Source organism: Uloborus diversus, chromosome 3 (genome assembly GCF_026930045.1).
Source record: "Uloborus diversus isolate 005 chromosome 3, Udiv.v.3.1, whole genome shotgun sequence".
NCBI classification, from domain to species: Eukaryota; Metazoa; Arthropoda; class Arachnida; order Araneae; family Uloboridae; genus Uloborus; species Uloborus diversus.
This window is the reverse complement of record NC_072733.1, coordinates 187,511,142-187,526,998: the sequence shown is the minus strand read 5'-3', so window position 1 is coordinate 187,526,998 and position 15,857 is coordinate 187,511,142. Positions and strand designations below refer to the sequence as shown.

At 32.1% G+C, this 15,857-nt stretch overlaps 1 protein-coding gene across 1 annotated transcript in view; it reads left to right on the top strand.

Annotated features, from left to right (window-relative positions):
- Positions 1-5,377: 5,377 nt before the first annotated feature.
- Positions 5,378-15,857, top strand: part of LOC129219089 (mushroom body large-type Kenyon cell-specific protein 1-like) — a 46,802-nt gene continuing 36,322 nt past the window's right edge. The window contains exon 1 of the mRNA XM_054853408.1: positions 5,378-5,478. Coding sequence (XP_054709383.1) covers positions 5,385-5,478 — 94 coding nt within the window. The 5' untranslated portion in view covers positions 5,378-5,384. The remainder of the gene's footprint in view (positions 5,479-15,857) is intronic.

Here is a 15,857-nt window from a genome sequence, read left to right as displayed (position 1 = left end):
GAAGTTGATTAACTTCCTTCGAATTTCAAAAAAAAAAAAAAAATAAGGCCGTAAAATTACCGGGAAAAGAGTAAAAGCATTTTTAAGCCTATTGGAACATCCATATAAAAACTGAAATTTATCGTTTGCCAACGAGCTCAGTTTAAAAAATCCATTTTAATCTGTTGCGGTTTTTTTTCTTGACTGTGAATAAGCGAAATTTTTGCTTTTTCTTTGTGGTAAAAATTTTCCTTGTTGCATATTTTTGCCCCTGCCCCCCTTTTTGTACTGCCAGCAGAAGAGAATCAAGGATTTTAGTTGCATTAATGGAGGGTTGCATTGAATTTATTCAGGACTTAAATACTTCAAAATTCATACATTATTTTGGTGGGAAATTTAACAATATATTTTCTTTTCTATTTTTTAAGCCCAATTGTTGAACACGCGCCACTTGATATAACTTTTATTTTCAAGGTAGACCGTGCAAAGCCGTCTCAACGCTGCTAGTAGATAAATGAATTAAAAGTAATTTGCCGCCTTTAAAATTAAAGTGAGTTTCTAGTTAAATTCTAAACTGGGTTTTGCATATCCAAGTACTGGTATGCATATTTAAATTATCTTTTTTACCATGAAAGTAGCGCATCTTGTGGCACTGAAACATGTACAGTAAAACCTGTAAAGTTGACCACCTTTGTAAGTTGACCACCTGCCTAAGTTGACCGCTTTTGTCAGGAACGGAATTAGTCCTATCTTATGTAATGAAGGAAAACCTCGACCACCTCTCTATCTTGACCACTAATATACACCAGCTTTGGTTTGGAGTATTGTAAAAAACCCTTTGTAAGTTGACCACTAGGCAAAAGCATTAGATTGTACTAAAAGTTTCATCAGTTATGCCTCAAATAAGTAACCAGACATTTTAGAAAAACCTATGAATATTTATGTTTCTATCGAGAAACATTCGGCTAATGTTAAGTCACAGAAAATGAGCCAAACTTCAATAAGGAGTTACTTTGTTGAAAAATAGATTACCATGGTTACAAATGTACAAGAAAAAATAAAATGAAGAATTTGAGTCACTTTTGACTTGATATGAATTTTTAGGAATTGTTGATATCAAGTAAGTAGTTTTTCATAAGCAATAACTTTTTTTTTTTTGATCAATTCACAGAAATTTAAAATTTGTATGATACTTTATGCGTCGTTCTGGTAAATAATCTCTAAAAATATTTAAACAACATTTCTTCTTACATGAAATACACCGACAGCTCAGTCATTTCCAGCCGAGGACTGCAGTTTCGTGCTTATTAGCACTCATCAGCCCAACATAGGAAAGTGACTGAGCTAGAGATGGAAAACCTCTTATGGAAGCCAAGAGGGCCAAACAAACTGGTAGCTAATGTAGAATTAGCACAGACCAGCCGAGTGACCGAAGCAATGGTTCAGTTCAACTCGAAAAGTGATGGCAAGGCATGGTATATTCAGTACATTACCGCCCATTAGCCAGGGCTAAAGCAGAAATACATGAATTTGGTGTATTTTATGTATTTCTGCTTTAGCCCTGGCTAATGGGCGGTAATTTACTGAATATAACATTTTTTTCTTATTGTTTTAAAGTAATGTCAAACAATGAAAGTAAGTTTAAAGTATTCCAATTAGTTAAAAAATAAATGCATGAGACAAGAAATGACAAAAAAAAAAAAAATAAATAAATAAATAAATAAAAAAATAAAACAAATAAATAAATAAAAGTTTTCATTAGTACCCTCTATAAGTTGACCACCTGTCTAAGTTGACCAGCAAAGTACGGCACCGCAAGTGGTCAACTTACACAGGTTTCAATGTATTAATATTTTCAAAAGACTTTTAAATCACGTAATTTGCCGCCCCTCAAATTAAACTGAATTTCTAGTTGAACTCCAATCTATGTTTTGCATATTCAAGCACTGGTACAAACTCTAAATTATTATAATTTTTTAACATTAAAACTGTGTATTTAATGGCACTGAAACAAAAAATGAAACCTAAATGAAATATGAAGCACTCGACATTTTCTAACATTGAACGACATGCCCTACTTAACTGCCCAGATAGAAATTTGATCTAAATCCTTTTGAAGTTTCATCATTTGTTTTTTACTGTCAACAACCCTATAACTCTGCCATCATCTGCAAAAATATTAATATTCCATGAAAGCTTTTCACTAATATTACTAATGAAAATAATAGACAACAATGGCCCTATAACTGAACTTGTTGAACCCCACTTAAAACATCAGACCATCGAGAAATGTTTCCCAGAACAAATACTCTTTGTTTTCTCTCAGTAAGCCTATTTCTAACTCAATTTCAAGTTTCCCCTCTTATTCCAATTCAAGGCAGTGCTTAGCAGAGCAATTTGTGGTACTTTATTGAAAGTTTTTTGACAGTCAATGTAAACAACATCTACACACTTTGTTATCTAAAGCCATGCTAACCTTGTGATAGAAGTTCAATAAATTACTATTTACACTGGATCTGGCCTCCCTAAAACCATACTGCAAACGGTTATTTTCCAGAAAGTTCATTATCTTCAGTTTTAACCGAGTTTTAAAAATTTTGCAAACTGCTGCAGTTAGACTTAAGGTTCAACTTCTGGACCTTACATTCCCTTTTGACCCTTTATTTAAGAGTGATGTACTGTTCGCCAGCTTCCAGTCTTTTGCTTTGCGTAGCATTGAAAATTTGTCAGATATTGTCTAGAAATTAGTCTGCACACTTAACAAAAAATTTTTGATCAAAATTATTAGATCTTGGAGCCTCAGATGCTTTAATACGTTTCATAAAATAAAATACATGCTTCCTAGAGAAAACAATATCTTCAAGCTGTAAATTAGCTTGCCTCTGACTCATATCAACTGATGAAATCAAGTTTCTATCAAAAACATTTGAAAACAAAGTTGCTGCTGTTCAGTTTTGGTCTCCTTATCTTAAGAAAGACATTAATGTATTGGAAAGGGTTCAAAGGCGGGCTACAAGGCTAATAAGTGGACTTTCCCACTTAGATTATGATTCCAGGCTTAGAAGGCTAAAAATGTAGTCTTGAGCAAAGAAGAGACCGAGGGGACATGATTCAGCTGTTTAAATTTATTAAAACGAAAGATGTTACGGGGTTAAAGTTTAGCACTGAAAACAGGACAAGGGGTCATTGTTTTAAGCTATTTAAATCTCAGGCTAACATGGATATTAGGAAAAATTATTATTTTAGCAGGGTAGTGGAACCTTGGAACAGCTTACCGGAAGAGGTGGTAATGAGCAAAGGAGTAGACAGTTTTAAGAGGGCCATTGATCTTCACTGGGGATTGTTAATTGACTAGGACCAGTCTAGCTGGGCCCAGAGCCTGTTGCTGGTCGTCACTTTTGTATTTGTATTTATTAAGAGTACCAGCAGTATACCTATCCTTTTGGAGTATGGACCCATTCTCATCTACTTATGGGCCTACTTGACTGACACTAGTTTTCCCATAATTAGCACAGACGAAAAACTGCTTAGGATCCTTATCAATGTTATCAGCAAGACATTGTTCTAATTTTGTTTTCTTAATCCTTACTTTATAATGAAAACCATGGTTAGCCTTACAATACAAAATCCCATCAGCATAACTTTAGTAGTTTTAAACCGACAAAAAGTGGCTAGCTTACAATTAAGAGCATCTTCGACTTCTCTAGATAACCACACGAGCAATATTTTCACTGAAACCCAATAGCCCTGAACTTTTTTCTAATTCTCCTTAGTCTCTTAACTCTGTCCACTGTAGATCAACATCATCATTTTCCAAGTTCGAAGAAAAAACTGCCTTTAAACTTTGCCTAAGAGCTACAAGATCAACATTTTTGAAATTAGTACCAAAAGTAATTTTATACTGGGTAGAATAGTGATTCAGGAATCATCAGGTTCATTATTAAAAGTTAGGCTATTTTTTCTCTTCCTTACTAGTTACATTTTCGAGCTATTTATAAAGTAATCACTAATTCTTTAATAAGTTACAACAGCAAACAATATTGCAGGTGCTGAGAACATTCACTTCTTTGGCAGAAAAATAAGAAATATTTTGGATAATTCAAAAATAGGTTATGCAAAATTGTAAAAGAAAATAAATAAATGAAATATCTACAAAATGATGAAATTTCTTTTTTCGAAAGCATAAACCTGAACCAAATATTTAGACTTTTTACTTTTTTTGAATACAACTAAAAAAAGAAAGAATGTTCAACAATTTTTGAGAGAGTTATTCACAGATTTTCACTTTTTTTTAGTTTAATTTTCAAATAAGTGTTTTAAATGCCTGCATTTTTTTTAAAAATATATATATTAATTCAAACAATTTTTCACCAAGTACAATCCTAACATTTACAAAGTACCATTTTGCAGTGTTTTCATTATAAGAAAAATATGAAACTCTTCATTCAGTATATTTTAAAATTATATCTACATAGTTTAAGAGTTTTTAAAATTTTAAATTCTGGTAAAAGGTGTCTAATTTTTCAACAGCAAGAGTAAAGAGTTTAGAAATCAAAGATACACCTTCAAAGTGAAATGTTTAATTTTTTCTTATTTATGTAGAGTAAATTTTAAAATGTTTAAATATTTTGAAATACTTAATTTTGGTCGCTCAGTTATGATGAAATATATATTCATAACTCAATTCAAACTTCTTTTCCCCATTACGAATTCTCTTTAAAGAAAATTTTTCAAAGAAAAAAAAAAATAATAATCATACTAAATCACAATGCTATACGTTTGAAGGATACTGTTGGAAGTTTTGAAGGTATCAAGAAATTACCGTATAATTTAGCTTTTAAATTTAAAGAAAAATTTAAAACTCGATTTTTAATATCTTAACTATTGCGAGGGTTTTTTAAAATTGTTTCTTCCTACTAACATCCGATTAAAAAATGAAACACATTCATACGAAAAAATAAAAAAATATAATAATTTTTCCCAATAAATTTGAGCTCATCGTTTGCAAATGGTGGTTCCTATCTCATTTGAAAGGAGGCGTGGCCGCATGTACGACAACACAGCTGAAAAATATGTCAATAATGAAAATATGAGAAACTTATGACGAGATGCCGCACACAAAAACTCGTCACGGCGGCTTAAAAAACCCTCAAAAAAATCCCAAATTTACGAGGTTAAACAAAACATTCGATAAGAAGATCGGTGTCCAAGATTGCAGATTAATGCATCTATCCGGGCAACATCAGTCATGATGATATGCTAGGTTATAATGAACTTAACCCAGGGGATTAAAAAAAAACGTTTTTCTACTTACTCTGTACGGGTCTTTGCCGAAAGTAGTGACGTGTGGGCCTTACAGTTTCTTCCGGTTCCTCCTGACGTCATGGTTAGGGTGAAGGCGAAAAATGGCGGAATGTACTATTTCCCGTTGCTCCCAAGAGCGACGTATATTTCGCAAAGAATTGCACAAATGGAGCAAAGAAATACTTTACACATTAGGTGAGTGATTACAATTGATTTATTAAAACTCTGATTTACGTAAAACAATGGAAGTGATGAGACGGCAAACAGATTATGATTGAGAGAGGATGAATTAGTGTGATACCTTTAAATCGCGTTACGGTTATTTCTTTCGAGATGCAAGAGGAATTCCGTTTCTCCGACACCCCCTTCATTAACACCTGTTAAATACAGTTCAAATTTAAAGTATTTTTTTTCAAAAAAAGTGTTGAATCTACGTGTTCACAAAATCGATTTGCTTCAAGCTGTTTCAGGTAATCGTGATGCAATTTGAAGATGGACAATTTAAAATCCCCGTCGAAGCTACAATTTTGAGTAAACAAACCAGATTGAATAATTGAAAATTTTTTTGTCGAAATAAAGTAGTTAATATTGATTTCTTATTTATTTTTTTTAATGGAAACAGTGCTGTGTTTAAATAAAGGAAAGAAAATCCTCTCGTTTCATCCGAAGAATTAAAATATGAGGTTTTCATCTGTATTAGTTTCGTTATCCAATTTCTTAAGTTTCCCTTCCTGCAATCGAATTCGCTTCACAACTTGTATTCAGTATGCTTTGGATGTTTGTGTCATTCTGGGACTTTTTGAGCACATAAATAAGCAAAAAAAAAAAATGTTGGATTTGAATTTTTTGCATTTTGGTAGAACAAATTAATGCACATATCTGTTAAGCTCTTTTTAGTTATGCAAAAATTTATGTGAGTTTATTTTCACACAATATTAAATATATATTATTTTTGTGAATATATATCTCAAGTAATCCAACTTTTAGAAAAATCTTCACTCACCTTACTTTAAAACACAAGTTGTTGTTTTCTACTATTTGCAATGCACAATTTATACTGAATGACTTTTTAATTTAATTAAATGTATCTATGAAGAAGATTTATTTTTAGTAATGAAGTACTTAAATATTACGAGAAGATGTAATCGGATTATGAGAGGAAATAAAATTATAACCTTAGTGGTCAAAAAGGAATTGCTATTATAGCTATGATTACGGTAGCTAAACATGTAATTGATTACAATTATAATATTGCATCAAAAGTGACTCAACTCAAAAATCATCATATTGTTCAAGTCAATGTATAAAATTGTCATAAATTGGTATTGCATATTACAGGAAAATCCCATTACCAGACCGAAATAAAATTTAAAACTTGCAAACTCAAATAATTTCTTAAACATTTTCTTCTAAATAATGTTGTGCTTCTCCTAAATACTATATCGTCACAAATAGCAAAAATGAGAGGTTGAAAGCAAGTCGAGTATTACTAAGCTACCAGCATGCTTTTTCAAATATATTTACGCTAGCTTTTCAGGGTCATTTATGAGGGGTTCCTCAAAATTAACAACCAACATTTGTCTTTTGCCAAAATTTAATTTGAAAAAATGTGTTAAAAATATTGTTTGCAAGCTTTGAAAGTTTTTTGCAAACATTGTTTATGCGTTCGTCTATATTATCTGGGTCTGTCCAATTACATTGAATACGAATGTGATGGAATATCCATTTCAACCAAATAAATTTGCCGTCCTTATTTTTGATCTCATTAATATTTATGAATTCCATTGCAATGAAATTCTCGTTACAACGAACAAAATTTGCGTTCTCTTGAAGCTCGTCATAATGGAATTTCACTAACCGATTAATACATATTTTACATAAATATTTATCTCGATATCACCCATTAGTGTTTCAACAGTATTATTTTTCAAATTATAACACTTTTGGGGGGGGGGGTCTGTGTTCATAGGCGGATTTAGGACTAAGTTCCTGGGGGGGGGGGGGCAGGATTTTTTTTAGCAACATTTTTATTGCCCCCACTCCTATGTTTTTGTCTGTTTCCTGTGATGCATAAGTCCATGCTTTACTTTTTTGTGTGTCGTTTTCATTTAATGTGTGTTTTCATGCTGTCCTTTTTGAATTTACCCTAAGAGAGGGAGCTGGTATCAAGAGAGTGACGCAGGGCTCCCTTTTAAGTGGGAAATAGAATATCTCCAATTTTAGGGGGCCGGGGGTTTCTCCCCCGGAGGAAATTTCGTAAAATGGATATAAGATTCTGCATTTTGAAGCCTTATAAAGGTTAATTGGATAGACATGGAAATTGATAACTAGATTATACAGTTGTACAGTATTGTTCAAACTTTGTAAGAAACAGCCATTTTAAGTTTGAAAGAAAAAATAAACTAGATTTCTCATCACAATCACAACAACCTTTTTGTAATTATAAGTAGTGCAGAAAACGAAAAGGAATAGAGGTAGTGTATCATTTTTTTCCCCTGGCTAAATAGATTAACAATATGCAGTAGAAGTAATTGGAGCCTACTTTGCTTAGGATTTTCAAAGACTTATCTAATTATTTTCAAGGACTCTAGAATAAATAAAATTATTTAACGCACTTTATTTGTACTTTCCAGTCTCTGGTATTTTAGTACTTGATTGTAAATTTTTGCAGTCCTGTTCTAACCAGGGTTTCCGCTACGGTCGCATTTTTCGCAAAATGCGAAAACACTATCTCAATTGCGCAAACAAAGTAAAGCATTTTCGCTTTTTTGCTCAAACAAAAAATAAATTATTTAAAAAAAGAGAGAGAGAGAGAAACAATGTATAATCCAAGAGAGGAAGCAGCATGACGATAGTCAACTTTATCTTTTTTAAATCTTAAGCTAAGATTTTAAAATTACTATGAAGTCACCAACACTTAGTATTCCGTCATTATGTCCTTCTCAATAGCATAGATAGTAACTAACTCTCAATAGCAGCATTATTAGGAGGAAGAGAGTGCAAGGTTCTAAAACCCAAATCTGTAGTTTTTTTTTTTTTCATTTTACGTTAAAAAAAATAGCTGCTGTACTTATTTCTTTAAGTATGCCATAGAGATGAAAAAGGATTTTATTTTGAACTGGAGATGGAAACACTGAGACATTTAGAAAGATATGCGAATATGTAACACTTAAGCATTTTGCTAAAACTTTTCCCACAATTTTAGCTTTTATGCTAAAGAACTTTTGAACCCAACTTAAACCCTGGTTCTAACTTTGGGAGAAATAGCTATTTTAACTTTAAAAGAAAAATGAAACCATAGATTTCTCATGACAACAACTTTTCGTCAGTTGCAAGTGGGGCAGAAAACGAAAAGGAATAGAAGTAGTGTGTATTTTTTTTCCGTGCTAAACAGGTAGACAATATGCAGAAGAAGTAAGATAAAAGCAATCAATACAAAAGAATTTCCGAAATACTGCATTCAGGATTAAATAAATAGCAAGATATGAAACATATGAGTCACAAAAAATTATTTCAAATAATATGTTACAAACATGAGAACCATGATTTTTACATTTTTAATACAGGATGTGGCAAGGAGCTGAATTTGACATATGTTGGCATTCCTCCCCCTCTAACATTTGTTAGAAATATTAAAATTCAAGGTTTGTAGCCACACGTTTCCAAATATTCAAGGTTTTCAAGCACTTAAAAATGAAATTAGTTTTTTCAAGCAATTTCCATTTTTTAAGGAACGAATCATGAATTTCTTTTGGGAGTTAGGAACCCACTTCAAAGCTTGCAGCAAAGATCTTCACCCTAAAGCAACAGCTTGTTTATCTTATAGGCAAATTCGAACCTGTTTGTAATTCACTCTTACCTGTAAATTTTTGCTTGATTTTTTTGTAATTTTTACGAAAATTTGTCATTTTTTACGGGTAAAGGATTTTTACGATTTTACCAAGTTTTGTTAGGTTTTTATAGACTTTTATAAAATTTCAGTAAATTTTTCCAAAACTTTTGATGACTCAATTATTTAGATTTCAATAATGACAAGGACTGACTCACTTAGACTTAGATGAGTATGACTTACCTTACTTTTAAACAGTATTTATAAAGTAAGTAAAATTGTACTCTCCTTCTAAGTAAAAAGATTCATTTAATCAGAACACTCAGATAACTGAAATTTATTCAGTTTGTGATAGTATTCTCTCTCTCTTAAAAAAGAAAGAGAAGGAAAAAAAACTTATGTTTTTTAGAATTTCTCAAAAGGGCAATTAATATACTAAGAACATAATAAATATTATGCACAAATATACTTGAAATGTGGACGCATCATAACGAGTAGATCTTCTGTTAGCGTGAATGGGGGAGGGGGGGGGGGAGTTTTTCCCCTTTGCTTTAGGTTCTAACTTGTTAAAATAATCGTCAATTATTATAAGTGTTGCAGCTTAATGTATAGCTCGTTTAGCCTATATTTTCATTCATATACTTGCCCAAATGGTTTTCAGTCCAAAATAGTGAATTTAGACAGATTTTCAGCACCCCAGTGACAGCTGTACTATTTATATTTAATGTTCGTTTTTTTTTTTCCTTTTTTCTCCCATCAGAAAAGGACATTTGCTTTTCTCTTCATTTTCATTGAACCATTCAAAAAAGAAAAGTCATGATTTTTTTAAGATTTTGGAAGATATGTTGTTACTACATAAAGTCCCCCAAAACTGGGGGGAATTGCCCCCTATGCCCCCCCTATAAATCCACCCATGCCTTTCTGAACTATTCAAAAAAGAAAAAAATATATATATTTTTTAATTTTTGGAAGATGTGTTGTTACTACATAAAGTCCTCCCAAAACTGGGGGGGGGGGTCATTGCCCCCCTCTGCCCCCCCATAAATCCGCCCATGTCTGTGTTCTGTGTATTGACTTTTGTGTGCTTTAGAATTAACAAAAATTTAAAAAGTTCTAGTAATAACACTTTATACAAAAGAATGACTTGGACTATTTAAAATTCAATGGTTGCCGAATACTCTGTCTCTTTCCAGTACCCAAATTTTGCCACTGAAGCTAAGTAAGCAGGGATGGCTTGAACTTCTATTTTTTGAGTAGGAGAAATTTTTAATTTGGTGAATGGAACTCCGAAGTTTGTCGAATGATGAAACATAGGTATGCTCACATACGTACATCTAATTAAAAGGAAGATTCAGACATTGAAAAATTGGAATTATGTTCGAATCATCTGACGAAGTTTGCCAAATGGGGGAGTACATCGCCCCCTATCGGGGCGTCCCTGAAAGTAAGCTTTGCACTAATCATATACTATCATGAAACGTTTAATTGCAGATTATAAGTCTCAGAGTAAAAAAATTAATAAGTAACTAGGGGCTACCGCCCCAGCTCACGTTCGCCAACCCCCGGAACTGCATATGCAGTTCCTTCAGATTGGCTCGCGATCCGAGCTCGCTACACTTGCTCACCAGTCTCTATAATATTACTCTAGCTTTATTGGCATTGTAAAACATGTTGTGTGTGCATGTGTTTTTTTTATGAATCAAATAGGAAACACTTTTGAGTTTCGTACATTTAAATGGGACAATTACTTTTACATGCAACTCGTTCCATTGATGGATCAGGAGCTTTCTCCAAGCGTGATAAACATACCTCACCAGTAGGGGGAGAAGGGACACCTGTTGGCCCGAGTCTGAAGAGGGCCCAAAATGTTTTTAATAAGGGGTGAAATATAGTAGGGACATAGGGAAGGGGTAAACAACATGGATGGGGCCCCGTGAAAGTCATTTGTCATGGACCCCAAAATTTCTTTGCACGTCCCTGTTTACCAGTGACTGCATTTTGTATAGTTACTGGAATTCAACTTTTTTTTTTCCAGTATAGTGCATGACAAAAATTAGAAATTTCAGTCATTTGTGTTTGGGAACACTTCAGAAGTGTTTGTGATCCGAAAAATTTCCAAAAATTTTGGGTTGCAGTTTCCCAAAATTTTGATCTGGCAGCAGCCTAAAACTGAAAAATTATATTAAAAAAAAAAAGTTCAATTTTTTTTCCAATGATTTTTTACGCATGTTTGAAGAGTATTTACGGTGGAGAAGGGTCGATCCTTCAAAAATTTCACACTGTCTTCGAAAAATTTTACCTCAGTTCACTTGCATCCCTGGAACACTTGTTTCTGTTTAGGAACTCACTCTATTTGCAATTTGTCGTTCAAAGGGTTATCCGTAGCATTTCTGACTAATCTGCTTTTAGATCTTTCCTCTAAAGACTCCCTAGCCCGCTGCTCTCTTCTTCGTAAACTAAATTCAAGTGCTCACTTGTTCTTAAATCTAAACTGTAATAAATGTATGAAAATCAAACACTAGAAACGAGTGAGTAAAGAACATAGACAACGAAATAGCCAGAAGCCAAATGAAGACATATGCCTGGACGCTTGAGAAATCGCTCATAAATAAGCTGATTGTTACCAGCAGAAAGGAACAAATAAAGGCTCATTTTGCGCCATTCTTTAGGTGTTTTATATACAGGTTGTTCCGTTTCAACCTGCAAAACCTCTATTTTCGCAACCGTTAGTCCGAAATGTGTACTTTCAATTGCAAAATGTTCCAAGTTAGATACAGAGTTATGTTGAAGGTTTGAAGCAAAAGTAAAAATGAGTCAACACGTACAAAATTTAACTTTTTATGCGGCCCCAAGTCCCCTAACTTATATTTAGGGAAATAATCTCCATTGAAAAATAATTGCAACATGAAAAGTTTGACCTCAGTTCTACCAATATTCACCAAGATATGAAATGCAGCCTTTTGTGACTTACACCACTTTACATTCGCCGATAATAACTTTTTCGGGGGAAATATAGCGGCTAACAAGAGTTTAAAATTATATGTGTGCATAGAGTATGGTTTTTCATATTGTTTGAGATTTTGTAGTGCCTTTTTCCATAACATTTGCATTTATTTTGGAATAGCAATTAAAATTATAAACTTTGTTTTTTTACTTTGACAACGTATCATTCCTTTTAAGGGCGATAAGTTCCAATCTGAAGTTTTGTACACAGAGCCGGCTCTAGTAGTTCTGCCGCCCTAGGCAATTTTGAAAAGTGCGGCCCCCTCCCATTAAATAATAACAGGGTGGCGACAGATCAGGGAAAAGTCGAGGAACTTTATTAATCAGGGGAAAATCAGAGAAATATCAGGGAATTTTGAAAAAATAACAAAAATTCAGGGAAAATTGATCAAATGAAGAATTTTTTTTTTTTGCTTTGCAAAATTAAGTACCCTAATTTTCTACACATCTTCCGCCGATTATCTGTTGAGAAAAAAGTAAAATAATATTAATGAGGTGCGAATATACACTGCTACATTTTTGTGCATCTTTTTTTCTCAACGTCAAAGTATTGAATCATAACTTATTAAACACAGGATGAACTTCCTATGATTACATCTGTGTCTGTAAAGTTGTTTATTTTACGTAGCTCGAATTTGCCTTTCAGAAGTTCCATGCTACGTAAAATAAACAACCCTACAGACAAAGAGGAAGCCGTCATTAATGCCTTAGCTTCCTTGCCTTTATTCATTGTCTTTAAGTGATTAGCGTACTGTAATAAATTCAAGAAAAATCTTTGTTTTTTAAATTAATACAGATAAAATCTTAAATTATTACTTCTTCACGTTTTTAATTTAATTATTAAAATTGAATGTTGAATGAAAAACCACTTTGCTTTTCGCCATCGTATTATTCGCTGTCACCTCAGATTACACGAGGGTTTTTTTTTAGACTTTAAAATTCTTATATTTTAAAACCAAGTTATATATACATATATATTTTGAATTAATTGATTGTTTTTTTGCATTTCAATGTTGTTTATTACAAAAATAATCTTAAGATTTTTTCCCCCGACAAATAAGGAAATCATTTAAAATTGAGTTACCTTGTGTACATAAGTACATTTTTTTCTTCTTTTTTTGTTATTCTTGCAGCAATAATTATACTGCTTGAAAATTTGGTTCAAAATTATGTCTATATAAACTTTTTAGTTTTATCATGATTAGATATTTCTTTAAGAGTTTGTAATATAGAATGGAAGTAAAGTATTTGTTTTAGATTTCCTATAATATTTCCTAGTAGATCAACATTTCTTAAATTGTGTTCCGCGAAGCCCAAGGGTTCCTTGGAGATGAATCAAGGGAATTTTCATTTTAATAAATTTTCATATAACTTAAAGTAATGAAAAGTAAAACTTTAAAATTTTGTTTGTGTCTCTAAAAAACTTTATTTTCCAAGTTTTTTTTTTAGATTTAATTAATTTATTTTTTGTTGGTGTTTAAAATTATGTTTTGGAATGAAAAAATTGTATTTTAAATAATTTTCACCTTCACTGTAAATAAAACATTTCAAGAATATTGCTTTAAACTATACTACTTATGAAAACTACAGGGATTCCACGAAAAAAGTGGTTATTTAAAAGGGTTCCACTCATTAAAAAAATTAAGAATTGCTGATGTAGATAATTTAATGTACTATTTTTAATAAAAAAAGGAGCATCTTTTTAAAATATATTTTTAATTAACAGCTTAAAACGTTTTAAATACTGCATTTTATTTAATATGCTATGGTTTTAATGTAGGGCAAAGCAAGAAAACCATTATCATTGGTAACGTAAATCAGGGAAATTTGGTGAACTTAATCAGGGAAAAGTCAGGGAACTTTTTTTCAGTTTCTGTCGCCACCCTGAATAATAATAGATTAATGAAATAGAAATAAATTGTTAAGTGCTTAAAATTAAGGTGAGTTTCTAGTTAAATTCCAAACTAGGTTTTGCATATCCAAGCACTGGTACACACTTTGAATTATATTTTTTAACATTAAAGAAGTACAACTTATGACACTGAAACATATATTAATATTTTAAAAAGACTTTCGAGTCGCACAATTTGCGGCCTGTAAAATTAAATTGAATGTCTTGCTAAATTCGGAACTATGTTTTGCATATCCAAGCACTGTTACTCACTCTAAATTATTATTTTTTTAAGCATTGAAGCAGTGAGTTTTATGAGGCTGAAACCAAAATTCATACTTTAAATAAATGTTTCTATTTCGAAATTTGCCGCCAATAAAATCTGCTGCCCTAGTGAGCCACCTAAGTCACCTATTGCAAGAGCCAGGCCTGTCTGTATTGTCCCTTGAAACTTTGAACTTTAATACCTTCTTGAGTTTTGATCGTACAAATGTCAAGTTTTTTGAGTTATTTTTTTGTTTTCAATGGAGATTATTTCTCTAAATATAAGTAGGGGTCCTGGGGCCCGTATAAAAAGTTAAATTTAGTATTTTTTGATTCATTTTTATTTTTACTTCAACTTGCAATATCTTAACTCTGCATTTGATTTTAATCATTTTTGCAATTGGAATTATGCATCTAGGACTAATGGTTGCAAAAATAGAGCTTGCAGGTTAAACTGGAACACCCTGTATAAATGTTGAAAATAGTTCAATATTTTAAAAATTGTTCAAAAGAAGGATTACAATTTTTTTAACATGGTTTATTTTTATGAGTGATGTCAATGACGAACTTTTTTCTTCTTGTACTGCAAGTTTGTTTTTAATAAACTGGTCATTTATAAATAGTTTTTGGCGATTCATTGCAAGAGGGTTCATCTTAAAAAAAGACTTTTCTATCGCACGCCTTTTACAGTAAAAACTTTAAGGAACAATTCATTTAACAATGTTAATTTCATCAAAAATATATCTGTTTAAACCTGCCAGCAATTTTTCAATAATAATTTTTATTTTGTATATTTTTGGTTCACAACATGTGAATTCTCACCTCCGTGGCATGTCACACATCTTATGTAACTGTTTATGTTGCTTAATAACTTGTTGAATTAAAAGTATACACTTATTTATTTATTATTCCTTTTTCAAATACTAATTGTTTAAGTTGTTGTGTGCCAGCTAGGCTGGCAATTTGGGGCACGCTGCTTCACTTTTCCAACTATACTATAATTTGGTGTGACATTGGACTTCTCTACAGTACACACATGCCATAAGGATCCGTTTATAGGGCAGACCCCGAAGAGTTCCTATTTTTCCTACTTTTTCCTATTTTTTAGAGCTCTCTCCTTATTTTCCTACTTTTTCCTTTTTTTCCCTACTTTTTCTTTCTTTAGTACAGCACTTCTAATTGTGCATTGATTCTTATTTTTACAATGCCGCACCGATAATTTTCTGCATGTTTCAATTTTGAAAAGCAAAAGAAACATGCGGATTCTGAACTTTTCATTGACTGACTACAGTAATATATGGAAGGAAGCCGCGGCATCTGCATGTTTAAATTTTAAATTTTCGTAGTGACTTTTTTACCGTTGCTGCGTTAATGATCGACTTTTCTTTTTATCGCCCTTACTTCAGTCCTACTGTTTTAACGAAACAATAAAGAAATGGAACAATAAACAATACAGCAACAATAAAGAATTATATATTACTTACCCGTCAATTAAAAGCTTTAATTAAAGTAAACGTCCAACCGTTCAAAAAGTGCGGGAAAAGCCGAATTTCCTATTCACCAATTTTTTGTATAGATAATTGCAAG